General features: G+C 39.5%; 1 protein-coding gene across 5 annotated transcripts; it reads right to left on the minus strand.

Annotated features, from left to right (window-relative positions):
- Positions 1 to 2649: 2649 nt before the first annotated feature.
- Positions 2650 to 25936, minus strand: camsap1b (calmodulin regulated spectrin-associated protein 1b). 5 transcript variants are annotated; one of them, XM_028457154.1, is made up of 19 exons: positions 25484 to 25936; positions 24044 to 24225; positions 18154 to 18416; positions 15947 to 16108; positions 15522 to 15602; positions 15154 to 15186; positions 13087 to 13228; positions 12796 to 12935; positions 11563 to 11659; positions 11173 to 11329; positions 10760 to 10845; positions 10399 to 10486; positions 6754 to 8950; positions 6462 to 6598; positions 6145 to 6368; positions 5955 to 6057; positions 5725 to 5837; positions 4559 to 4677; positions 3726 to 4022 (listed from the first exon to the last, which is right to left on the minus strand). In XM_028457154.1, exons 2-19 carry the CDS (start codon positions 24207 to 24209, stop codon positions 3726 to 3728), a joined length of 4605 nt encoding a protein of 1534 aa, XP_028312955.1. In that variant the 5' UTR covers positions 24210 to 24225; positions 25484 to 25936. The 5 variants fall into 5 exon arrangements, with proteins under 5 accessions (XP_028312956.1, XP_028312957.1, XP_028312955.1 ...); XM_028457153.1 differs by having other exon boundaries at positions 24044 to 24210; positions 25484 to 25935; XM_028457155.1 differs by lacking the exon at positions 25484 to 25936 and having other exon boundaries at positions 2650 to 4022; positions 24044 to 24209.
- Positions 25937 to 26568: the final 632 nt, after the last annotated feature.

A 26568-nucleotide genomic window follows, 5' to 3' on the forward strand; every position in this document is an offset into this window, starting at 1 on the left:
TGTGCAGCCCCCAAAGTAAACAAAAAGTGACTCCAAAAACACATAAAATGACAGAAACAAAAACTGGAACGAAAAAAAAAAACACCAAAAATAGCACCGAAGAAATAATAATGTACACAAAAGACATACTATAATACAAGAATCGGCAACAAAAACAAGAAAATAATACAAAAATGACAGAGCCACATACAACCCAAGAAATAAACACAAAACAATAAAAACACTTTCCTCCGGTTTTTTCCTGTATTCATTATATATACTGTATATTAGGCTATATTTATATGAATGCCAACTATTGCACTTCCTGCTTGAATGTATTCCCAACAATAAAGGAGGAACAGCATTTTATTATTTATCTTTTTTTTTTTAATTATTTGTTTATTTGAGTGGGACAGTGTGTAGCCGAAGCTGTAAATACAAAGGATTTAGCTTAACGCTAATTTCCTTCCGTAGTCCATGGTGCAGTGGGGTAGAAGCAGAATTTAGAAAATAAAAGGCTAAACATACCCAACTCCACAACAATATGACAATTCACACAGTGACAGTGTTATATAAAACACAAACACAGCAGCCATAATCAGAGAATACATGATACAAATACAATCATCCTATTCAAATGCTCGATTAAAATGCCTCAGCCTGTTCACTTTAACAAAATACACGCACGCACGCAACTGCATGAAGAGTAAATTATAAGAATACGCCTATTTAGTGATCACAACTTTGGCTACTAATAATCCATTCTTTAAGCGTTTTCTTGAATTTTCTTGATTTAAAATTCTGCCTCAGTGTGTGTCACTTTCATTAAATGGTTTTAAAGCAGACATGAGCAACTGACCACAATGCAGCCCCCAAAGTAATTGCGCAAAAATTACTCCAAAAATACCTCAAATGACAGAAACAAAAAAAAAAAAACATAAAACACACAAAAGACTTACAATAATACGAATGCACAAGAACAGACAACAATAACTCCAAAAACACACAAAACAAGAAAAATATGCAAAATGACAAAAAAAAAAATACGCAAAACAAAAATATGCAAAAATGACTGAGCAATATATCAAGCAACAAATAAACACGAAACCACAAAAACACAATCCCTTTGTTCTATCCTGTAATAATGCCTCAGATATTATTCTTAATACTGACATTCAATCAAATAAAAAAAAAAAAAGTTTTGTGGCCCCTGCTCTTAAAAAAGTTACCCATCTCTTGTTTATTTTTAAAAAACTAACCACAAAAAACAATGTTATTTATATATTCATATAAATACCAAATCTCACAAATGATTCCAGCATGTTGAGCAAGGAGATCAAAGTAAATTTCCTGAAAAACAGTTGTCTGAATAAATGAAACCTCAACATATTATTTAAAAAGAAATTGCTAGACTATTACTATTGGAAGTCAAGGACACATTAAATCCATTAGGAGATGCCTCTGAAGAAGACTGGCAGTTAAAGGTCAAAACATGTCAGGAGATCAAAGTGAATTTCCTGAAAAACAGTTATCTGAATAAAAGAAACCTTAACACAGTGTTTTTCAACCGGGACCCCATGTGGTGGAGTTTAAATGGGGTCGCCTGAAATTTCTGAAAAATTTTAAAATATCTTTTTTAATGTTTTCATTATTATCATTATTTTTAATTTAAAACAACTGCATTCTGTAATTTCACTTTGTCAAATAAAAACCTAGTTCAACTAATATGTAGTAACAAAATATCTTTATCTGAGCCAGCACAGCTTGTCACTAATGCTGGCTACTTTGTATTTGTAATATATGATCAAAAACTAATTCTAGAAAGAAATGTTGTTGGGGTCACCAGAAATTCTTGATATCAAAATTGGGTCTTGACCCAAAAAAAAAGGTTAAGAACCACTGCCTTGAAATATTATTCAAAATGAAGACAAAAAATAACTTGCTGGTATTATTATGATTACTCTGTGTTACATAAACAGGGTCCAACCCCACTACATTCATCCACAGTCAGCCTGTGATGTGAGAACCAATGAATGCATTAAAGTGTCTTTTTACACTGAATGTCTTTTTGTGATCATTGAAGTAAAAGAAATAAATATAAAAACCCAAATTCCTCACGAGTTGGGATGTGATGGCAGATCAGAACGTCTCCCTCTCTGAAGCAGCTTCGACCCAAACCTACGACGACCAGCAGCAGCAGAAAGACCAAAGCAAACGCTGTGGGAACACACAGGTTCAGCCGTTATTCTGAGTTTGTTCCTCACGGAGCCAACAAAGATCACACTTACTCTTCATGTCTGATCCAAACACGTCCACGTCTTCACTGGAACAAGTGTACTGGGTTCTATGGTTTTACAATCACCTAAACCAGTAGGTGTGACTGGTTGCCACAGCAGACGTGGGTTTTCCATGGTTATGGACGCCAGCGTGTGGCGATGTTCCAGTTGGTTGGTGAAGTGAGAGGCTGGAGGAGGTCTGGAGATGTTTTTATAAAAACACCTGAGCTTTACTCAAGCCTGAGGTTTTAGATTTAACTCATGATTTAAAGAAAGTGAAAAGTGTAACAATATGAATGTGATGTCAGGTTAGAGTAGAAAAATAAAACCAGTGATCCAAAAAATAAAAACTGTGCAGCCATAAAATAACCAAACAAGCCATGGGAAACCAAAAAAAAATGTAAAACTGTGACTTTTATTGTTTCAGTGCTTCCATTTAAAATAAATAAGATGGCATGGGGATCAGATAAAAACCAACAAGGATGAAAAATACACAAGTGTAACAAAATAATGGTGACCAAAATGCCAATACAATCTTTGAGTTAACATAAAAAATACACTCTTAGAAGTGAAGCTCCTCCCACTAAACGCCTCCCAAACAGATCAGGTCTGTTGTGTTTTTTTTTTTTAGCAGTAGTATCACACCAGCAGAATCCTATTATTTGGTTATAGTTTAGCTTTTTAGCGTCCAACAGCAGTGTTACTGTTTTTAGTTAAAGTGCTCGTGCAACACGTGGTTGTTCTCGAGGCCAAAAAAAAAACCTACGTTCTTTTTCTCAAACAAAATGACTATAACAGAAGAAGAGAAGAAGAGAGACCATGTGGCAAGAGTTTGTCAACACCTCAGAGGAATGCTCTTTAATGTGTCACTGAAAACACTCCCACTCCGTGCTGAGTCATCAAATACTGTCATCAGAGCAGGCCCCACGGCACATGCACTGTTTCCTAAGGCGACACCTGTGCCGCTCGCTGTGGGAACGCTGGGAGAGGCTGACGGGAATGCTCGGGGTGGAACGCGGTGCGTGGAAGAAAAAGAAGAAGTGTGAGCACCGTTTGTACACAACAGATCCAGAGTGGCGATGAAAGGAAAGCACATTCCCACAATCCCTTAGTGTTAAAAACACATCAGCTTTAACTCTAAACCACGTCGCTTCAACAAGGATTTTATTACAAAAATAAAATTAAACGGCATGTGTTTGCACCAACGCCCCCGAGACAAAATGTTCAGCGTACAATTTAAACATTTTAATCCTTTATCCAGCCTTTTTTGCATGACACCTATGCAGTGCTACAGGCTGAGCTTCTACTTTAAAAAGCTGTTGAATACACAGACCATCGGACCATGATGCATCGAAGGCCAACCATGGAGAAACAAGGAGACAATGAGCAGCAACGGTCATGGCAGCCTGATTAAAAAGGACGGGAGAGTCAATGTGAAACACACACACACATAGACAGAGTGTTCTTTTACTATTTGTCATTTTTCTTGGGAGCCCCGCCCCTCTTGGCCTGCCACAGGTGATTGTGGATGGTCAGGGCGTCCACGCTGACCGACACGGTCTTGGCGGGGATGACGGTGAACTGCTTTCGGTCTGAGTTGTATTTGTACAGCTTGTCAATCATCTTTTTGCTGATGCTCTTGGGTCCGGTCCCAGTGAGCTTGTGGATTTCTTCGGTGTCGGGGAAATAGGAGTAAAGGGCCCGAAACTGACAGCCGCCGTCACGGAACAGGATCATCAGGTGGTTGGACTCGCACTTGTCCAATTCCTACAGGAAAACAGTTCACACACAAAGTCAATACAGTATTTTCAAATAATTTAGCAATTTTCCAAGAAAAACCCACAGAAAGGCTGAGTTTCAACAGATACGTTTCCCTCTCCACATGAAGTCTCCTCCTCACTGCCCCATGTCTACATATCAGTCTATTTACAGCTTTTTATGATCACATTACTGGAACCACACTGATACACCGCTTCGTCAGTTCTTCTTACTGTTACATCTTATAAGAAAGCATACATTCAATGAGTAAGATACGCGAGTAAATATGATTTATTAATTTCGCCACCACAAAAGACAAAAAAAAAAAAACCTGAGAGCTGGAAAAAGTTGCATCTCTGAAGTTCTGAGTTTCACAAACCAACACTTTCCTTGTTCACCACGAGAGGGCTCTCTACACTCTGCAATTAATATCTACATTTTCTGTGAAGAGGTGAATACGAATAAAGAGGAATAATATGAAACTGTCATTTTTTTAATTATTTTGTGGTCCGCCTGTTCAAAGCCAAGCGGAGCAGAACACCTACCTCTAGGATTTGGTTCTTATGAGGTTCGTTGACTTTCCCGGCCAGGCAGCAGTGAGAGATTGCATTATGGATGATTGGCTTGTTTGATTTAGAGCTGGGCTCCTTAAACAGTTTGGGACCTGAGAGACACAGGAAGCGGTTTTCAGTCCAGTGGCAACAAATCAATCATGAATGCATTTTATATCAAATCCATGTAATGTACGTTCTTTGGTTATTCCTTTTAAAAAAAACTAAACAAAATAAACGGTGTGATTATTTTGTTTTACTGACTTAAAACCTAAACAGAAATACAGAAAAATTAAAAACCAGACAGACCCACAGACGGGGGCGGAATTTTACTCTCGGACTAAAAAAGGAGCAACACACAAGTCACATTACTGATAAACTGGTGAATAGAAACTTTATTAATACATAAATAAACCAAATTAAAAAAAAAGTAGATGCTACAAAAAAGCATGCACATGATATGTGATTGACAGAACTAGAGGCGGTGTAATGAATCTACAGGTGTTCCTTGTTTCTTCTGATCAACTTCCATGTGTGTTGACGGAATAAATAAAATAAATGAAATATTTTTACTACCTTCAAAAAAGCTGTGCAATTGTTTTTGCAAAAGTGTCAAATCTATTGTTCCTCACACCAGCCTCACATTCGATAGTCAATCACCAGTTTATTTGGATATTGTATGGACCATAACACAACAAAACAAAACATAAATGTCAGCAGCTGTTACGAGCAGCAACATCCACAGAAAACAGGAGCAGAACCAGAAAACTGCTTAAATAAATCTTCAACAGTCCTAATGTGTGCAGAGACCTGGTTAAATGAGCTGTGGAAGGAAACCAGGTGCAGTGGACTTCAGTTCGCTCTGACAGAATGTGACATGCTTAAGCTCTAATTTTCTCAGAGATATCCAAATATCTCAGAACACAATTTCTCCATTATTATTTTAATTTTAAAAAACAGAAAAATGCTACTTTTCTGTTTTTTGTTGTTTCTGTATTTATGTTTGGGTTTTAAGTCAGTAAAACAAAAATAATGACACTGTTTATTTGTTATTCTAATTTGTTTTTTCGAAAACAGAATAACAAAAGAACAAACAGTACACAGATTATTCAAACCACAGTTTTTTAGTTCTCTGAAAGCCAAACAATGTGAACACCTACCAGTGTATTCAGCCATGGAGGTGATGGAGGAAGCGGTGGAGCCGTTGTCCCAGTCCCTCTCTGCTGTCCGACTGTGGTTACGGCTTCCTGGGAATGACTCCACGGAGTCGCAACTGATACAACAAAAACAACACATTTGTTTAACTTTATTAAAACAAAAATAAAATATGCAAACAATAAGAAAGCAGTAGTCAGTGTAAGGTTTTTTGTGTTATTGCAGTGGAAATTACCGTTGGGATCCGGCCCCTCCAGAGTTGACGCTGTCGGCCTCGTTAGTGGCAGCTGAGGCCAGAGAGAGGCTGGAGCCGGACTGGGCTTTGATCAGGTTATCAGCTGAGAGTCAAACACACACCAACAATAAGACAGAGACAGACCGCAGGCATGGTTTATATCCTTAACAATGTTGGTGTTAAGTGTTACCTATGGAAGGGCACTTGGACAACTGGTCGCTGGACGACTCCTCAGTGAGGGAAGGCTTGGCTTTGTGTTTCTGTTTGGTTTTGGGGGTTTTGGGGGTTTTGGGCTTCACCAGGCCTTGCTCCTCAAAGATCTCCTGCTGCTTCCGCCGCAGATACTCCTCCTTTATCAGCTCCCGCCGAGCCTTCTCATCCTCTTTACGCACACGGTCCTTCTCTGCCTTTCGTCTGTTGGTGAGAACAAACACACGGTGATGTTAGCACTGATAAAGGAGGGCTTCCTTAATTCCTAAAGCATGTTTCCATTTTAAAATCACTTACTTGGCTTCATCTCGTTTGAGTTCAGATTCCTCTTCGAGTTGCTGTTTACGGAGACGAGCCTCTTCAGCTTTCTTCTGTTGCTTGAGCAGGAATGCTGCTCTCTTTTTAGCCAGCTCGTCCTCGGCCTTCTGCTCGTCCTGCAAACCATGAATAAAAGATGGAGGGAGGAAATTTGTGTGGGCTTTTAAGTCCAAAAATATTCTATCCAAAGTTACAATATCTGAAGTTATTACACCGCAGCACTTCATTTGGTCTTATGTATAAAGCGTTTTGCAAGATTTATTTCTGTTACCTTAAAGAAGAAGCCCAAGACTGATTTCTGCTCCCCGTTGTCCATTGTTGTTGCATCCTGGGCTCCTTCCTCTTCCTCAGGATCCTTCACCTCAGACAGATCCACTTCGATCAGGCTGGCTTTGCTGCGCTGCCCCTCCTCAGACGGCAGGTGTTCCTTCTGAGCTTCTCTCAGCGTGCTGGACAGGCACTCGTCAAAGGACACTTCAGCAGACACCGTGGTCAGGTCCACTCGGGTCGGCAGGCGCATGTTTGCTTCCTCGTGGAGCCGGAAAGAGGCTCCCCGATCGTGACCAGATTCTGGCCTGTCCATTATCTCACTCTGGGTGGGGTTCCTGGGCTGGTCAGTCTTCTCCACCCTGGGGGACCTGCCCCCAGCTGTTTTGGAGGAGTGCCGGCTCTGCTCCTTGGCTAATTTCAGCTCTGAAGGCTTGGACCTGCGGCCCAAGCTCAGCTTGGGCGGCTTCCTTGTTGGGGCGGAGCCTGAACCTGACATGTGATCCACAAAGTGACTGCTTGCCCCTGACTTTGAGTCAGCGTTCTTGTCGCTGGTAAGAGGAGGCGGGGCTGTCCCAGGCGGAGAAGATACATTCTGTTTCATCAGCATCTCCTGCTGCAGTGACAGCTGCATCATCTGCTGTTGGATGCTGCCGATGGCGTCGTTCAGCAGCTCAATGGAGCGATTGCACTCATTCAGGTCCAACTCTTCTTCCTGGAACAAGCTTCCACCGTTCCCTTTCTTTTCAGCATCTAAGGCACCAGGGGGAGTCCCCGCCACCTCCTTGTCCCCCCTCAGGACATCTACACACAGGTCATCTTTGCTTGGCGGTCCTTTCTCTCCGTTCACTTCATCTTTGGAGATATCAGCTTTCTGTGGGTTGGGTAAAGTGTCGCTCCTGCCTCCACCTTTCTTTACAATGTGGAGGAACGCAGCCTTCCCCAGCTTCTGCCGCTGTCTCGCAGACAGCACTTCCATTTTCTTCTTCTGGTGTTCAATGGCACGTCGCTTCTCCTCCAGCTGCATCCGGAGCTGGACGAGTTCTGAAGCCAGTACATTCGATCCACCGCTACCGTCTCCTGCACGGGCGCCCACTCCTAAAGGGGAGCACGGGCTCTGGTCCCGTTTCATCCTCCAGGAGGACGGCAGAGGCCCGCTGCACTCCGATCCATCCGGCGTGGTCCTCTGGGAGCTGGAGGCACTGGAGCGCAGGTCGTGGTTGCTGCCAAAGCGCTGCTGCTGGGCTTTACGCTCAGCAAAGGAGGTCATGCGCACACTGCTGCTGGCCACGCTGCTCGTCTGAGAGTGTGTGCTGAGACACGGGCTCGAACGGCCACTCCCACAGTCTTTGTCCTCATGCTCCTTCACATTCATGTCCTCTTGAAGTTTGGGCGATTCTTCCTCATCGTCCAATTTGAAACCTTTTCTGGACCAGTTAGCATCATGTGTGGTAAGAGCTTCATCCAAATCCTCCTCCTCGTCTTCGTCTTCGAGCTGGGCTTCCTTTGTTGGAGCTTGGCTGGACTTTGGTTCTTCTGAGTCTGTATGAAGGTAGAAAACCCCAGCTGGCTCCCTGGATGAAGGGTTCACACTGCTAGTGCTAAGTGGTCTGAATTCTTCCTGTCTCTGCAGCGGCTCCTCGAGCAGGTCTTCATCCTCGTCTGGGGGGGTAAATGTTTGGTTGAGACTGCAGGGAGTTCTCCTACGCACGGCAGAAGATGATCCATCTCCTCGTCGTGAAGGAGCTCTTCCTGCAAGCCGGCTTCCCTCCCCACTCTCCTCCTCCTTGTTCAAACACACAGTTTTCTCTTTAGCAGTTTTCAGCACCGCAGGCATTAAGGGTTCAAGATAAAAACCTGTTGGTTCAGGTTTAGACTCGGACGAAGGTTTGGGTCCTGATGAGCCGTCCCCTCGATTAGTAGCGGCTGAACCGTCAGCACTCGCAATTGCGACCAGGTTTTCTTCGTCGCCCTCGGGGTTATTAACATTAGCCAGCAGGCCGTGTCCGTTGACTCTGCGCACTGCGGCGTGGGGCGCTTGGTTGATCAACGTCTGGTGTTTGGGAGTGACACTGATTACGTTGGATGCCAGACTGTCTTTGCTTATAGAGCGAGCCAGACTCACGCTGTCGCCAGAAGCTCGGTCAGCATCGCTATCAGTGGCCGAGTGCAACATAAAGGGACTGAGTGTAGACAGCGGTCTGCAGAAAGACATCACAAGAACAGAATCAGCCAAACATGAAGTGTAAAAAGAAAAATTACAACGCACTCATTAAACCTCACATTGAGAATAACTGGAAGTTCACTAAACTCATGTGATTGAGTATTTTTCAGAGTATGCGTATTCAAGTCCTTAAATAAAACAAGTATTTTAATTTAGTTTGCGACATGTTCTTAATTTCAATTAATAATTTGCCTAGGTAATTACTTATATAAACAGGAACAATCAACTCCTACCGTGGTGCTCTATTAAACCTTTGGGTCACTGTTGAATAGAAGGTTATTTACACATTATGCCTTGTTAGAGCCCGATATGAAACAACAATTCAAATTCAGGGTATGAAATTAGGAAAATATAATAGGGGCAATTTTGGCCCCCGTAGTCTAAAAAATGGTGGCATTTTGAAAATGATTGGGGGCCATGGAAAATGTTTTTTCAATATCAGCTCATTCACACAGGATTACCACTGAATATGTAACTAAATTTAGTTAGTTTTATATATAAAGGTAAGTTAAAAAAAAAGGTGAAGTGTATATATATATAAAACAAGTTTTTACGTTTTGGGCTCAGCATCTTACCTCATTGACCAGTTGTAAAAAACAAACAAAAAAAAAAAAACAATTTCGGTCATTGTTACATATTGGGCTCTAACATGCCTCTTAAGTAATTGACTTTAAAGGTTTCTTTGAGTTTCAATCATGTTCTTTTCCTCAGTATGCTGTTACTTATCTGGTCACTATGTCCACAGACGTCCATGTTATCAAAATGAATAATAATAATAATAATAATAATAATAATAATAATAATAATAATAATAAAGCAATAAAGCTTCAGTGGTGAACTGCTAATCAGGACAATTGCAGTATTTTGTGTGATGTTTACAGCTTTAGTTAGCGCTTACCTGTGTTATACTTTAGAGGGTCCCTGACATGATAGAAAGGAACCTCAATTTGCAGTTTATCCTTTCAACTTTAAAAAGTCTGATGAACTGTTAAAACTCTTTACAACAGTGCATCTTAAAAGGTCAATCAATCAAAAAAAACTAAAGTGATACTGAGTGACTTAGTCAGCAGGTTTGATAAACAAATGAATCAATAAATAAATGAAAGAAAAACACTTAATTTCATGTGAACATCTATGAAAACAATTCTTAAACCTTGGGAAATTTTGAAAAGTATCTAATGTTGGAAATGTCAAGAGACAAGTGTGAAAACAAAACAGATTTTCTTACTTTTCTTTCTTGAATAATGGAATCTTACCTACAAGAAGCCATGCATTTCAATGTACACAAAAAGATTAACAACCCCCATTAAGAGAAAAACTGCATTTACAGCTAAATGTAATGTGAAAATCTAACAGGCCAAAATTTAACTGCTAATGTACGATAGTTTGATTTTTAAATATGAAAACCTAAATATTTCCATTTACCTCTGCCTCTTCTCTGGCCACGCTACCGCAGATCCTCTCACTTGTTGTCCGTCCACTTGAGTCAGAGAGTTGGACCGGTTTCTCAGACCTGTGACCAGAAACAAACAGTCCTTCAATAAATGTGTCATCAACATTAAACTAAACGGTGTGTGGTTTACTCTCCTAATCTTACATGTTTTCAGCTTGAACACACCTGACTTTAATGAGTGACCAGTCGTGACTGTGCTGGATAATGTCGTATTTAAGGAAATTGAAGCATTTAAAGGGTGTGCAACATCCAAAAACTACAGGACAGTGGCTCTCCAGCACTGGGACTGCCAACTGGTGAACTAAAGAACAATAAATAAAGAGCTCTCATCACCTGTGCCATCCTCTCCGTGCTGCTTCTGTTGTTTCTGTCTCAGAGGAAGCAGTGGATGGGAGGGGCTGAAGGTTGGACCCCCTTTGCTAAAAGAGAACAAAAAAGTACCCATGCATCTATGAGCATGCTGAACCAGTCGGACACCACTTATAATGATTGCTGTTAATGTTGCTAAAGTTGTTCAAATGTGGAAAGCAAACAGGTGATGAAGGCCATTTTACACAATACACACAAAAACTCCAAGAAAGTGCATGTGGTGGCTCAGAGATGAACAGGAAGTACAAAGTGAAGAGATGAGGTTAAGACAAACAAATATATCAACACACCATCGAGCAGTTACATGAACTAAACCATCATGATATTGAAAAACATCACAATGCAGTAGAAAGTGAAGAAAGCAGGAAAAGACTTACAGGGGGTCAGAGTCTTCTGGGAGCAGGAAGTACCTGTTACAGGCTTCAGGGCTGCTCTGGCTTTCCATTCCACCAGGACTGGCCAGGAAGCTGCGCTTAGTGGCATTGGAGATGGGCACTGATGGACGGGCACTCTTTGGGTGAGCTGTGGCTTGAGCTGAGTGACGAGCAATAAATAAAGTGCACAATTTTACTTCAGTGGTTTACAGGCATCCAATGTGGAAGCAAAACAAGGACAATCAGGTTTTTGTTTAGTTTTATTAATTAGGAAAAGCAAACTATATATATGAAACATATACTGTATATGGACCCATATGTGATACACTACACACTGCAATAGGAAAATGAGTTTGCATGGATGATTCTTTACTTTTACTTGGTCAAACTTACCATCTTTTGGCTCCAGCAGATCTCTGGGTTGAACGAACTGAGGCTTGACCGTCTCAAACCACCAGAAGAGTTCAGCAATAAACACCATTACATTGTGCTGCAGACAGATTTGAAAGTTGTTTAACTTAATTGGAATACAATATTTGATGACTCAGGTACACTTAAACTGGGTTTTAATTCAGTTTAATTCTAAATAGGGGCTTAGATTTTCTGTGATTGTTGAAAATGGACAGAAAAACAGAATTCCCGTTCTAAAATGGAAAAATCTATCTGATTTTTTTTTCTCTCTCTCTTTCTTTATTTGAAATCAGGACCCAACATAGCACAGAAATGCTTGTTTTGGGACAATATCACACATTTACACACTATTTTTCAACAGAAAACAGGTGACTGAAGGTCTAGAAAGTAAGACAAACAGACAAATGTGTCCAATTCCGCCCATAATCCTATTCACGACATGGTATGGTTGGACTAGAGATCATGGCATCCTGTGACTGAAAATTAATGCAGAGCTTCATCTGAAGTGCGTTTTTAAAGCTTTATGATTAACAAGTGGTTAAGATGATTATGATTGCATTCAATTCTAAAAAGACACTGGAACAAAGACAGGTTTAGCTGTTGGTGTATTCGCTAAACTGGTGATGAGTTTAACTTGTGACTTGTCACATCAGAAACATTACACCTCTTAAACACATGGCTGCGTGAAATTTTGTGCAGAACAGTTGGCAGTAAATAATAGTTTCACAAATAATGCTTTGGGGACATATCACACACTTCAATGGTAGGTTTAGAAAATGTAAAAATGTTTAGTACGCTAGTCAGTAAGGGTGTAAGAAAAAATAGATTCTGCAATATATCACAATATTTCACTCCGTGATTATTGTGTCAATCTCAAAAACGCCTAAATTGATTTTTTAAATCATGTATTTTAACGATAAAACCATTTTATTGACTAATGTAATTTGACAGTTTGATAAATATACCACTTGTTTTTTATATGTGTACTTGAATTACAGTTAGTTACCATTTATAATGGTATTGTGACATGCTAATTGTGTATCATATCGTCAGATTCATGGCAATGCACACCCCTAACAGCCAGTAAAGTCATCTAAATAGGAAAGATAATGAGAAATGGAAAGGAAACAGAAAAAATGTGACGTGACACAGAAACTTGAAAAGGAAAACCAGAGTCTCCATCTATAGTGCAAACAGATGAGTACATGTCAGTACCTTCAGCACGAGGGGCGAGTACAGCATGTCCTCCGTGGTCAGATAGAAACTTTTGTTCAGATACTCATTGGCAAACTCTCTGAGCAGCCGAATATTGTACAAGCTGTCAGCGATGGAAGGGACTTCTTTCAGGCAAATATCTGATCACAAAAGCCAGAATTAGATCAGGAATCATCTCAGTGACCCATTTATAACATACTGACTGGACTAGGACAGTAACTCATGTGTAAGCGGCCAAAATAGAATCACACTTGGATATCAAATTCAAAGCCAATTTGACATTCATCATACCCTCCAGCTTCATGAGGTCTGAGCAGTAATAATGGACCACGGTCAGCAGTGCAGCTCCATCACAAACATCTCTCATCAAGTCCTCCAGCAGTGGAAAAAAGGGCAGGTGTCGCCCTGAACCGTGCTCCCGCCGATAGCGTACCTAACCACCAAAAGGGAATCATGTGTTAATGAGAGGAAAAGAACAATTTAATAAATGACCATCGGCAGACTGCTGAATGTACAAAATCATTAGTTTATGGTCACTGGATGTTTGGTTCTCCCCATTTTTTAACCATAAAACAAAGACTGCAAGATAAAACTCCACTTAAACTGGTCATCTAATGGTTTGATTTTGAAACAACAACAGTTTTAATGTAAAAGACATAGCAGACGCACATCCACCAATAGTTGACTGACTTTCAACCAGTGCGTTTGTAACTTGTGCTGAGAAACCATCAGGTGTGTTGTGTATTCATGTTATCGGCACTGGAATTATTTTGCTTTAGAATAACAGTTGTGCAGTCAACATTTGTAAGTAAAGAAATTAAAGGTGCTTGAGACAAACAAAATCTATCAGATAAAAACTTAGTGTAGGCCTCGTCGAACAATAAATCGAAGATCATCTGCTTGAAAAAAAAAGATGTAAACGGTTAAATTTGCTCAAGATTGTTTTTATCGCCACTCTTACTACTTATCGAAAAAGTTTTGCGAATTGTACTGTGGAATGTGGAGTCCAGTAGACGGATGCATTGAAGTGTTTTTACTTCATTCTTACTGCTATTTATTGTGTTTGTCCCCACAAAACTAATGTGAAATTGATCTTTTGAGGCATACACTATGGATTTATCAAATAAAAGGTTTAATAAAGTACCGGTAGATGCACAGACCAGCCAAATGAGCCCAACTAACTCAAATCTTTACACAAATTCTTTCTTTTCAATACGCAAACTATGAGAACAATGAAAGAAGAAAATGCTCACAGGCTGATATCTAAACATATTTAATAAGAGCTTTGATACAAGTTCATCCCTGGTTCTCTACCCACCTATTAGTGATCAGTATGATCTAGAACAGAGTTTCTCAACTGGTGGGTCGGGACCCAAAAGTGGGTCGCGGACCTGTACTGGGTGGGTCGCGGACAGCTGGTCAAAAATAAATAAATGCTTAATGTCTCTCATGTTGGACTTGTATTTTACTGTGAAATTATTTTTTTCTTTTGACAGGCATGTTGTGAAATGCATGTTGCACAGATTTATGTTTTTAAAAAAAGGTTATATATGTGTGTTTTCAATAGCTTTTTTGAAAAACAAAATTTTGTTGGTTGAATTCTAAAAAAAAAAAAAAAGTGGGTCGTGACATAATGTACGTGACAAAATGTGGGTCCCAGGGTGAGACCAGTTGAGAACCACTGATCTAGAAAACGCATGGCATGCCAAGTTAACAAACAAAACCAAAAAACCTGTTCTGGACACTGGGTTCATCCGTGGTAAATAGGAGTTTTTTTGCTTAGGAGAGGAAACCACAGCTTCAATGAGACAGCATGCAGTGGGCCAGCTTGAGTGCAGTCTCTTGCAGACATTTACATCAGGGGCTACGACACTGCCTGAGGAGGCATTAGATACTTTAGGAAGGAGTGTGTGAGAACAGGATAGACAGAGTGAAGGGAGGAGGAAAGAGGAAGTGACCTGGCATGGCTCTGCTAAGCAAAAGTGACGAGTACCGTACACAATTTTCTCTTACTCCCAACACACAAAACATGTATGCAGCTATTCCACATGACCCAGTTGAGCTTGAAATGGAGTAGAGCACATTGCATGGTGGAAAGCATGAACCTTTCACAGAGGTCAGGAAAACCTGACACCTGTGTGACACATTTAGCACGAGAAAAAGGAAAAAAATAAAATAAGCAGCTGTCAGCCTTTTCCTCCTTGCTGACAAACTGGCCACAAGCAGCACAGCGTGAGCCTGAATGAGCCATGGTGGAGGAGTGTGCGCACATCAACACACAACACTGCGTGCAGAGGGAACTGAGGAAGGTGGGGTGGAGGGGTGAAATATGGTTATGGGGGCTGGCAGCCAACTTACAGGGACTAGCTTCCAATACCATTTGGAGGGAGACTATCCAGTTTGCAAGGGGGGAAAAAGGAGGAGGGACAGTTGAGGAACAGGAGCAAAAAGATTAACAGGTCAGAGGTCACAGACAGAATGATTGGATCTGCTTCTGGTTTGAGGAAAGAAAAAGACACAAGGGTCATCCCTAAAATGCCTTTAGGAAAATCAATCTTGATCTAGGATCCATTTGTTGCCTGTCATTTTGTGTATTTTTAGAGTCAATTTATATATTGACTTTTAGGGCCACACATAATTAGGCCAAGGGCAGCATTGGATGCCCGAGCCGCCAGTTGCCCACGTCTGCTATAAGCAATACCTCAATACCTGGAAAGGGACTTTACCTTTTGGTGACTTGGGGACTCCAGCGGATGGTGTTTGACTTTGTGTTCCCTTTCTGTCATTTCCCTCATCTTCATGTTCACCTGCACCGTGAACACAACAAAGCAAAAGGCACACAGAAAGTAGATTGAGAAAACTCTTTTGAAAGTTGGATATGTTTGTTGTAACTGCTTTCCTGTATGAGCTCAAGTGCTTGTGTCTGCTTTAAGAGCACTGTGGCTCTCATTTTAAACTGTCTAGAATATTTAGAGGAATGCTCCGGTAACAGAAAACCAGTGACACCCAGGCTGTGAGACAATCAGCTCTCTGTAACTCACGACACGGCGTGAAACACGACTTAAGTTGCATGATGTCAAGTAGAAGTTCACGATAACAATCTAGTGAAGCTCACCAGTCTGTGCGTGTATATGAATTTATTTGTGTGTACCTTATTAATCCAGAAAACCATGGCGTCCTCCATGTCAAATGGGAGCTCCTTAGAGGCACTGAAGGTAGAAAAGCGTTTGACTGAAGCCACCACTTTCTCAATGCTGATCATCTCTACAGTGTAAGCCATCATGAGGGCATCGATCATAGGTATGTGGGCACTCTGGGTGAAACAGAAGAAAAATAATATTTCAGCTAATATAGATTTCTAAATACAAAACAACCCAACAGGAAATTAAATTGTTTTAAAGATGAATCAGGGCACGATTAATAAATACATTTACATGCACTACTTTCTTATTTTTTTAAATAGTACAGCGTTTGTACAATTACGTCAACTATTATTCTGTTGTAGTCATTTCTAACTCAGCTAGACTGTGCTGCTGATTTAAAAACCCACCAAGGATTAATCAAAGCTGTAGTTTCACACTTAACACAGTTGGTGTTCAATGTTAAACCTCCTAGCTACATCCTCATGTAATCAAAAGGCCCAGTAGGAGTTCTCATTACTCCAAGGGCCGGAAAACTGGAGCCTTGTTGGTCGAATTATTGACCATGAACAGCCAAGGAAAGGACTCGACACCAGCAGAATACAGGAACCCCACTTAATGAACAACCTGTTAATAATTGTTCTTTAAAGTCAAGATAAATATAGATTACATAAAACGTATACAACACAGAGTCTATTCCTTTCGGCAATCGAGGCGCACGGTCCTGAGACGCACAAACAGCACAGTACACAGATTGCCATGTAATTTTCAAATGGATATAAATAAAAGGTGAAAAAGAAGGCTGAAGACTCTTAAGAATTTGAGATTATTATATTTTATTCAGCTACATGTTTTCTGGTTAATATTATCATTTAATTGCCATTCAAATAGCAAAAGTTATTTAAAATTTTTTAAAAATAATGCAAAACACAGAGGGGAAAAAAGGATAAAAATTTCTAATCAATATGAAATATTTCTTTTTTGTGCATAAAGTTTATACATTTGCATAGTGCAACTGCAACCCCCGGTAATTCTTTATTAAATAAAATCATAGTGGATTCCTCAAAGAAAAATGGATCGAACATCATTTACTCTTTTAAATTTTAAATTGCTGCTTGAAAGTTTGTTTTCATCTATTCTCCACCATAAACAATTTGTTGAAATTTTCCCACATTGCATTGTTGGATGTGGAGTTCCAATGATAGGTGCATAGAAGTGCCTTTAGTTCATTCTGAAATCACAGAGGAACAAACTAAAACAAAACTGGTGTCAACATCACTCTCCGCCTTGTCTGGCAAAGAAAAAGAGGAAATCACGATAAAAATGGAGTAAAAACATTTCTATGTGTTTACAGTACTCCATATCCCACAATATAATTGCAAAAATGAAAACAAACAAATGGAGATGAAAACAAACTTTCAAGCAGAAAAAAGAAAGCAGTAAATTATGTTGAATTCATTGGCCTATGAGGCACACATTGTGATTTCATCTAATATATTTTTGTGAGTAGCAGCTTTAGGTTTAGATGTCAAATGTATGACTGCCATTTTTGTAATCAATATATATTAATGTTAATGTTGCTATTTTAGGCAATAGATGTTAGAAAAAGCTATATAGTAAAGCGTAAAGAAATGTAGGTAGAAAATAGGCTACATTTACCACTAAAGTGTTAACACCTAGTGCTCAGTAACTAGACACAAAAGAGTAAAAAGCATGGTGTACCGATCCAGTCTTTGTTCTCCTTCTATAGACGTTTATGACTGTAGGAAACTGCCTCGCTGGGACCATTTTCTGTCCTGAGGTAAGTAAGTAAGTAAGTAAGTAAGAGTATGTGTGTGCGTGTGCGTGTGCGTGTGTGTGTGCGCGTGCGCGTGTGTGTGTGTGTGTGTATTGACAAGGTGCATGCACATAAACACAAAAAAGTTCAAGCTGGCACAAGAGATGGTTTTCAAAGGGCCGCAGAACATGAGCCTACAGGCCTTTTACTCATATTATTCAAAGACATACTCAAGTTGCTATGGAAACACCTTTGGGGGGGATGTTATCTGTCCTATATGAAACAAGCACTATTCTTCCCTAATCAGGTATTAGCTACCCTTACCAGCTACTGGTAGTTTGTTTACAACATCTTTCATGGTTTAGGCATTACACAGTTAAAGCAACTATTTTTTTAAAAACTGGTTTTGTGTGAACTAGCAAACTGTGTTTACCCACTCACCATTTTGATAGGCATACAGGCCAGATCCTCTTCCGTGACGGGTGTGTCGTCACTCTCCACCACATATATGCCCTTCCTGGACAGAGCCTGGATGACTGACAGGTGGGACTGTAGAGAGGCGGCCTGCTCCGTCTGCAGAATGAGTGTGCACACACGGCAATAGAGCTCGCAGGAGAGCAGCAGGTGGATGACTGGAGGCTTGATGTGTTCCTGGTCATATTGGTCCGTGTAGAAGGGGTCCCTTAGATCCTCTGGAATATGATCTGCAAATGGAGAGACAGATTAGAAGAAGTGTATGGTATGGCCACAAAGGAAAACAACTAATTTTTGGTAGCACTTTACTTGAAGTTTTATACATAAAGGCTGACATTACGCTGTCATTATTATGACATGACACCTGTCATTAGCATGAATAAGGTGTCATGAAGGCTGTCATTAAGTGTGGTTTGTTACCCTATAACCCTAATCCTTCGTTACCCTAACCCTAACCCTACCTAACCCCAAAAATGCCAACATAGCTCCAAAGGTGTCATAATTTTGCAAACAACACTTAATGACAGCCCTTATGACACCATATTCATGCTAATGACAGATAATGACAGTGTAATGTCAGCCTTATGTATAAAACGCCAAGTAAAGTGTTACCCCATTTTTTAAACCTCTACGGATATGGATAATCATCTGTTTTAATGATTTTAAAGAAAGGTGTGAGCAAAAGGTTAATTTTTCTCAAGTTTTAACTTATTTTGTTATCTCTGTTTTCAGAGAAAAGTAACAGGAATTTGTGATCATGTAATACTAAATGTCTTTGGCCTATATTTTCTAATAAGAATGAAACAAATGTCATGCAGGGCATTCTGAGACTGGGTTAATTGCACACAATCTGTATTCTGTACCAGCATAACATCCTCAATATCAGGGGAAACCCTGAAACACATTTAGTCTAGTTTTAGCATACACCCACAACCTCAAAATATCTGCTTGAGGAAAACAGCATCTTTGCGAAACAAAAGTTCAACTATTGGTTTCAGTCTTTTTTTCTAACACCCCAACAGAAATTTAATAGGGAGATTAAGAAGTTGAAAAAGTCTGTTTAAAAAACATGGACAACCAACCCAGGATCCCTTTCCAATGTCCCTCTACTTGATGCCATACAGTGTTTCAGAGATACAGTATATCAGCCCTCACAGCATCAAAGATATCCAATGTCTAGTAGGGCTGCACAATTATGGCCAAAATGATAATCACAATTAATTATCATATTTGGTAAAAAACTGTTTTTAATCACACTACTTTTAAACAAACAATATGTGTACAGTTTACAGTGCAAAATGAAGCTTTAAATAAGAATTATAATAAAAGAATTATTAAAAAAACACAAAAAAAAAACAATAATTTAAAATGGACCAAAGGCTTAATGAATGAATATACCATTACAGAGTGCAGAGCCTGTATTATAAATGTAAATATTGCAGAGAATCAGGTTTATTTAGTCATGGCAATCAAAAATCGTGATCATGATTAAAATTTGATTAATTGAGCAGCCCTAATGTCTAGTAGCACCTCAGACTTTTTTTAACTTTAAGTTCTGAACCTACATGTATAGAAATCAGCTACTAGAAAACAGAACAATCTTTCTTAGCTTCCTTGCACTTACATCATACTCCAATTTTATCTTCACAAAACAGGAATGTGCTTCACTTGTAATATTTGCTCTATGCTAGCTTCAGTTTACTTTGAGCAAATATAGCCATTTGCAGTGGTAAGTCATAGTTTAACCTCAGAAGAAGATTGAGAAGCTGTGCCAAGTCTCTGTTGAAGGGAGGCCTATATCAGGTGATGCTGTCATTACAGTTTGCCAGCTGTACTTCAACAAAACTGGAACCGCAAAACAACACCTACACAGTAGGTTTAGTTTCTGTGGGTGTTGTGTCCTTTTGTGAAACATCCATATTAGAACATGGGACAAAGCAGCTGCTCTCGGGTATGCACAACCCAAACCAACCAAGAGAGGTCAGACAGTAAGGAAATAACTGGTGATCCACACCAAAAAAAAATAGAGTGTAGACAGAAATAACCCAACCTAGATTAGTAAAATCCTTTTCCCACCCAGCTTTGACTTGGACTATTCAGCATAAGCTCTGTGTGTGTCTGTCTGATATGTTTTAAGACATGTTTTAACAAGACGAAGGGAGTCGGTCATCAGCAGCGTCTTGTGCAGACATTAAAGGGATCATTTAACTCGTCATCACTGCTAGACTAGCATTGCATAACTTGTGGCATTATCGCTAATTTGTTTTCAGAATTTCCTCTCCTCCCTCTGCCATGCTCCAACGTCAACATTCGACTCCGAATACAGTTAGTCTGATCCTTAAATGTCTTTACAAGAGAGTTAAAATAAGACAGTAAAGTATGTTAAGGTTTCATTTATTCAGAAAATGTAATTTGATCTCCTGACATGTTTTGACTGACAACTGCCAGTCTTTGTCAGAGGCGACTGCTGTCACATTTTTTTTGGTCTTCTTTTTGAATAATAATATTATTTTTAAAAAAAAGACAAAAATAATCTTGCTGGAATTAATACGCGGAAGTCAAGGAAACTTCAAAGGATACATCAAAGCGATCAGCAGACCCCTCTGACGAAGACTGGCAGTTGTCAGTCAAAATGTGTCAGGAGATCAAAGTGGATGAACAGTTTTCTGAATATATTAAGCCTTAACATATTATTCAAAAAGAACTTGCTGGAATTAAGACCGTAAAGGTTGATGGAACTCTAGAAACAATCTCATACTGATCGTATGCAAAAACGATGCAAAGGGGTTCAATACGAGAAATTGTACAACTACATTAATGTATGGTGTGCACTGCTCAGCAGTTTGGGTCAGTCATGGAGCACTGCATCTACGTTAAACATATTGAAACAATGGGAGTAAAACTAGATGAGGTTGAAGTTGAAAAAAAAGTGTGACAGTCTTCATGCTTGATTTCATTCATCAGATATTGATGTCAAGCAGCAACCAACCCCCACCCATCTTACTACAACCCAGATACAGGCTGTAGTATTATGGACTGGTGATAGGGCGGAGCCTGAGGATGTAATCATAGCAAGTGATGATCTCGAATCTGGCAACTACTATGTACACCAACGACTGCCATGAGCACAGTAGAGATGGAAAAATGGACCAACACTGGACACGTGACGCCAGTGAGTAATACAGGAAAAGCCCAGGTTGGATTGATTAAATATAACAGAAATCAGTGGATAAATACATACCAGATAAATAGAAAAAACCTACAACAGGAGAGCTTTTCATGTATATGTGTTGGTCGGTTTGACAGCTGATTGGTGTCACCTCCCACATAAACATTTGTGCAGCATTAGCATCACCACATGAGCCCAATGTATGGAAATCAAATGGGTCTAATCTATTCTATTCCCATTGGGCGTAGCCTGACCAAAGGTACAACAAATCCACACAAAGATGCTCCTCCTCACTCCATTGTCTGACTGTCATAGCGTACTACGACAAAGCCAGGACAAGACCATGCAAACAACAGCAGAAAATAAGAGCCTCATTATCCACTTAAAGAGTAAAATTCTGTAATTAAAACAGATAAAGGACACAATAGCTTTCCATCCATTGCAGATTACCTCCTAAACTCCATTCTTAGGGTCATCTGTGGAAACAAAGGCTTTAGTGGCACTGGGAATTCTATATAATGACCACAGATGTGTTAAAGACCACAGAACATAAAGCAAAGGCTTTAGAATGACACGAACAGGCCACACCTAAAACCACACTGATACAACACACATGGACAGCAGTCAATAATGGTAATTATGTATCACAAAAGTACAGTTTACACTGAGCTCAACTGCTGTTATAAAAATGACAGAAAGTGAGCTGAAGCTTGTAACAATAGCAGTATTCTTTGACACGTGATGACTCATGAGTAGCTAAGCCTGATACGATCTGGGATTTATGTCAGTCGGCTGAGAGGTTTTCTGAGGTCTCTCTACTTTAAATATGTCTAACACCTGTGGCTCCATGCGTGATCTTTACACAGTCATCAAAACTCCTGACTGAAATGTTCAATTAACTCAAATGCTTCCCTTTGTTCTCCTCCTACTTTGTTTTCATTTGAGCGGTCGTATGTGTTTGTAAGCTTCAAGGTACAAAGTGAGAGAAGCAGAGATGGGCAACTTTGGACTTTTTCTTTTTTAAACGGTATTGAAACTGATACCATTGCTGGTCAACCAATGAAAATCTTGGCATTGACCAATTAGAGTCGACTAAACTACCAAAGTTGGCAGGCCTAGTAATTTGGTTGTCATTTTCGGTCAGTTTGTTGTTGTTCTGTGTGTTTTGGGAGTCATTTTGGGTATTGCTGACTTTTATGAAATTTGTTGTCATTTTGTGTTTTGTAGGGATGTCCCGACCAGATATTGATATCGGTTCGATATCAGCCAGAAAACGATCATCGGATTTTATCAAACTGCATCTAAAATCTCTAATATGATACATATTTTATTTTTTCAATATCTTCTATTTTATTTTTTTGTATTTCTTTTATTCAATAATAGAATATTCATAGTCTAAAAGGTTAGTTATATGTATTCTATTGGTTTATAATAAATGGGTCTGTTTTTTTTTTTTTTTAATAATTAAGCCTTTTCTTAAATTCCACACAACAAAATAAGTTATAAAAGTATGTAGGATTCGTGCTGATATTGTATCGGCTCGATATCGGCCAATACTCAATGCTGCAATATCGGCATCATATCGGAAGTGGAAAAGTAGTATCGGGACATCCCTAGTGTTTGGTAGTCATTTTGGGTATATTTGGTGTTATTTTCTGGTTCTCTGTCATTTTGGCATTTTGTTGTTGTTGTTGTTTTGTGTGTTTTTTTGAGTAATTTTGGGTATATTTGTGCAATATTGTTGTCAGTTTGGGTATGTTTGCTGTTGTTTTTGTGTATTAATTTCCTGTCATTGTGTGTGTTTTCAAGTCATGTTTGTAGTTTACCTTGGGGGGTGGCAGTGGCACACAAAATTAGACTGAGAGCCACATTTGGCCCCGGGGCCATCAGTTGCACATCTACTTTACAGAATTTCACTCAGACACCTGAAGATAACGTTGAACTTTTTCCCTTTTCCAATGTTTGCTTCAATGCTGGGAATCTAATGTTATGCTGCCTGTAGTTAACGCCGAATACAGTTTATACAGTTATCATTTTATCAAATGAATAATATTAAAGACTATTTTTGCCCATTTTCCGAACACACAACGGTATCAGTCAGTAGTATAATTGCTATTTAATAAGTACAAGTGGAGTAACACATCACACACATCACTTATTGTCTCTTTGGTAACTTGAGACAAGGCCAACATTCTTTTGGTCAAAAACTCCCGGAAACATCTCACAGTGCAGCAAAGTTTCAAATTCACACCAAAAACTGGTGTTAGCATGCTTACAGTCAGCAATAACAAGTAAGAATAAAAGTAAAACCACAGCAATAGCAGCGTTGATGTGTTGGTTTGCACTCACTATTAACACTCCAGTCCAAACATGAGAAATGTGGCATATACAGACCCATTAGCTAACAATGTGTACACAGCAGCATTTTAGATGCTTTTAATGGTCTAACAAAGACAAACTAATTCTCAGTGCCAATCACTTGGCCCACTTAGGTTCAATCTCCCAAACCCACCAAGTGAGAGGGGAGGGATCTGGTAAGACTAAGAAGAACATTAAGTAATCGAGTGTCTTCAGGGAATAAGTGCAGCCCCTCGTAAACACATACAAACACAAACTTCCTGTTTTTATTTACAGAAGCAAGACTCATTTAGGGTAACATGCTACAGAATGCTTTGGTAAATGACTTACCGATGCCGTATGCTTTAGCAAAAAGCCACCGTAGGTTGGCAGCTATTTTTGCTCTGGCGGAGTCATACATTTCCAATGGCACTACGTCCATTGTGCCCTCAGCAACCCCAGCATGCTCGGCCTTTCTCCTAGCACTGTCCCCACCAGCACATAAATCCACATCCATCCTGAAGGAAAAAAAACTAACGAATATAAACACAACAGACTTTAAAACTATACAGGACACGTTAAAGAAATGTAAATAAGCCAATCCTCTGAATGGTTTTTGAGCAGCAGGAAGATAATTAATTTTGATATTTGTCATTATGTATTATTTTTTAATCCATTAAGATGGTCATGTATGATGCTCAAACGTGGTTACAGACATGTTGGCAAACTATCTTTAGCAGTTAAAGTCCAACATTGAAGCTAAGGTGACTTCAAGGAGTGTCATTTACAAGAGTACCCCACTGTGCAGTACTTTGTTTAGTTTAAGTAAGTTTCGTTTAGAATTACAAATAACTTTTTTTTTCTGGTACAAACTGAGTGGAACAAAAAAATTGACAAGTTTTCTGGACTATAGAAATATTTCCATAGATAAAAAGTAAAAACAAATATTTACAAAATATACTGTACATTTTCAAAATAGCAGCGCAATCCCAAGGTCGGAGTATCTATGATGTTATTCAGTTGCCTGAGTACATTGCATATTTGATTTTTCATTTAACCAGTTTCAGAAATAATCTATATATATATTTTTTAAACCCCTAAAATTTTTGTTTTCAACTTTTACACTTAAGAAGACAAATAAAGCGCAATAAAACGACTAATTTACTTAACAAAACAAAAACAAAAAAACTTACAAAATGATAAAAAGTAAAAATAAATAAATAAAAAGATAATTTATATTGAATGTATTTGGTACCAGATATATCTAAATGTGAAAAATAGTTGTTTTTTTAATCCTCAGTCTAAACATACTTGATGTGTAAAATGAACTAAATCCCAACAATAAGTCTTGACTCATAGTTTAATTCTCCAACTTGTAAGTTTTACACACACAAACCCAACAGGTTAAACTCAATCCATTCAGACTAACTTGCTTTGGTCTAATTGTTAACTCCATCCCTGTGTAAACTGGGTTAAACCTTGGTTATTTTTTATCAGATTAATGTGTCGTTACGTCCAGCGTTGTTTTTTTTTTTTAAACCTACAAAAGGCCATGCAAAGGCTGAGTGGACAAGCTGTTCATACCTTTTATTGCCCTGATTTAGTACGTTATAGTGACATTACGATAAATCTCAAATTACGTGCAAAAGCACTTAGCGGCTCCATAACGTTTTAAACAGGTTATCCATAAACCATCGCACGCAGATGTAAAGCAGCTAGCAGCTAGCTAGAGGTTTGTCTTCAGGTAGCAGCGCTGCGTTCAGTGACGCTACACTGAAAGAAAAGCCTCACCTTCAATGGTGTTGTGTATTTCCAAGTCACCGGGCCGCTCCCTCGGAGCGAGCTGTTAACCAAGGACCTGCCTCGTAGCACGGTGGCCCGCCGTGTGGAAAATACAGCAGCAGTAGCGGCGACGCATCCTAGCAGCTAATAATGCTAACAGGGAGGCTGGTCAGTGGTCTCCTCCCAGCAACGAGACTCGATCTGCGGCCTGTGTGGCAACCGCTCCACGGCAGGACCTCCAGTAAACAGACGCCTTGGACCGGGGGGAAAAAAAGGGTTTCTCCGACGGAATAGTGGGGTACACACGGGCTCTTTAAAAGCTCATCTCTGTATGAAGTGCCTCATTGTTGAGTACAAAAATATGTGAGGCAGCGGCAAAGCCAGCGGCAAAGCCAGCAATGTGTATTCGCGCTCTGCCCATAGAAACGGTCTTTCTAGACCGTTACTGCGCATGCGTGATTACCTTCCAGCCCGTTACCAACAGAGTGATGCTGGGATTCAATCAGTACCCCCCAACTCCCCACCCTGCCCTCTCCCCTCCTCACACGCAGAACACGCACTGTGTGTACGGCAGGGTTGAATTCAACTATGATTACATTTGTGTAATTGATAAGTAATTATCAATTCCAATTGGAATTGCAAAAAAAAAAAAATCTAATCAGAAATACTTTATTTATCCCAGGGGGAATTACTTGTGTTACAGAGGCTCGATAAATGTTACAAATAAAAATAATAATCAATCAATCAATCAATCAATCTTTTTTCAGACACAAAAAAATGTTAATAAGAAAACATGTAAAGAAAAAAAAGATAAACAGAGAATATATCACTATTATATACGGTGGCCGAAAAGGGCAAATGTGCAGCAACTGATGAAACGACAAACATGCAAGGCGTTTGTGTTTTTGCATTTGTTTTGGAAGTTTGCATTTGATTTTGAATGTGCAGCGTTTCTGAATATGCTGCGCATTATACTAAATGTTTGTTGTTTCATCAGTTGCTACACGTTTGCCCTTGTCTTCCACCATAATGATAGTCCATAATGCAGTTTCTCCAGTGCCTCCAAAGCCCCGAGCTGTACCTGATGCTGCTCT

This window comes from Gouania willdenowi, chromosome 9 (assembly GCF_900634775.1).
Source record: "Gouania willdenowi chromosome 9, fGouWil2.1, whole genome shotgun sequence".
NCBI classification, from domain to species: Eukaryota; Metazoa; Chordata; class Actinopteri; order Blenniiformes; family Gobiesocidae; genus Gouania; species Gouania willdenowi.

Coding starts and splice junctions, on each gene's coding strand:
- camsap1b (XM_028457155.1), bottom strand. CDS start 24,209: ATGGATGTGGATTTATGTGCTGGTGGGGACAGTGCTAGGAGAAAGGCC. Junction 15,603..15,946: donor TGGTTTTCTGGATTAATAAG/GTACACACAAAT, acceptor TTCACGGTGCAG/GTGAACATGAAGATGAGGGA. Junction 6,369..6,461: donor CTCAAACGAGATGAAGCCAA/GTAAGTGATTTT, acceptor TCTCACCAACAG/ACGAAAGGCAGAGAAGGACC.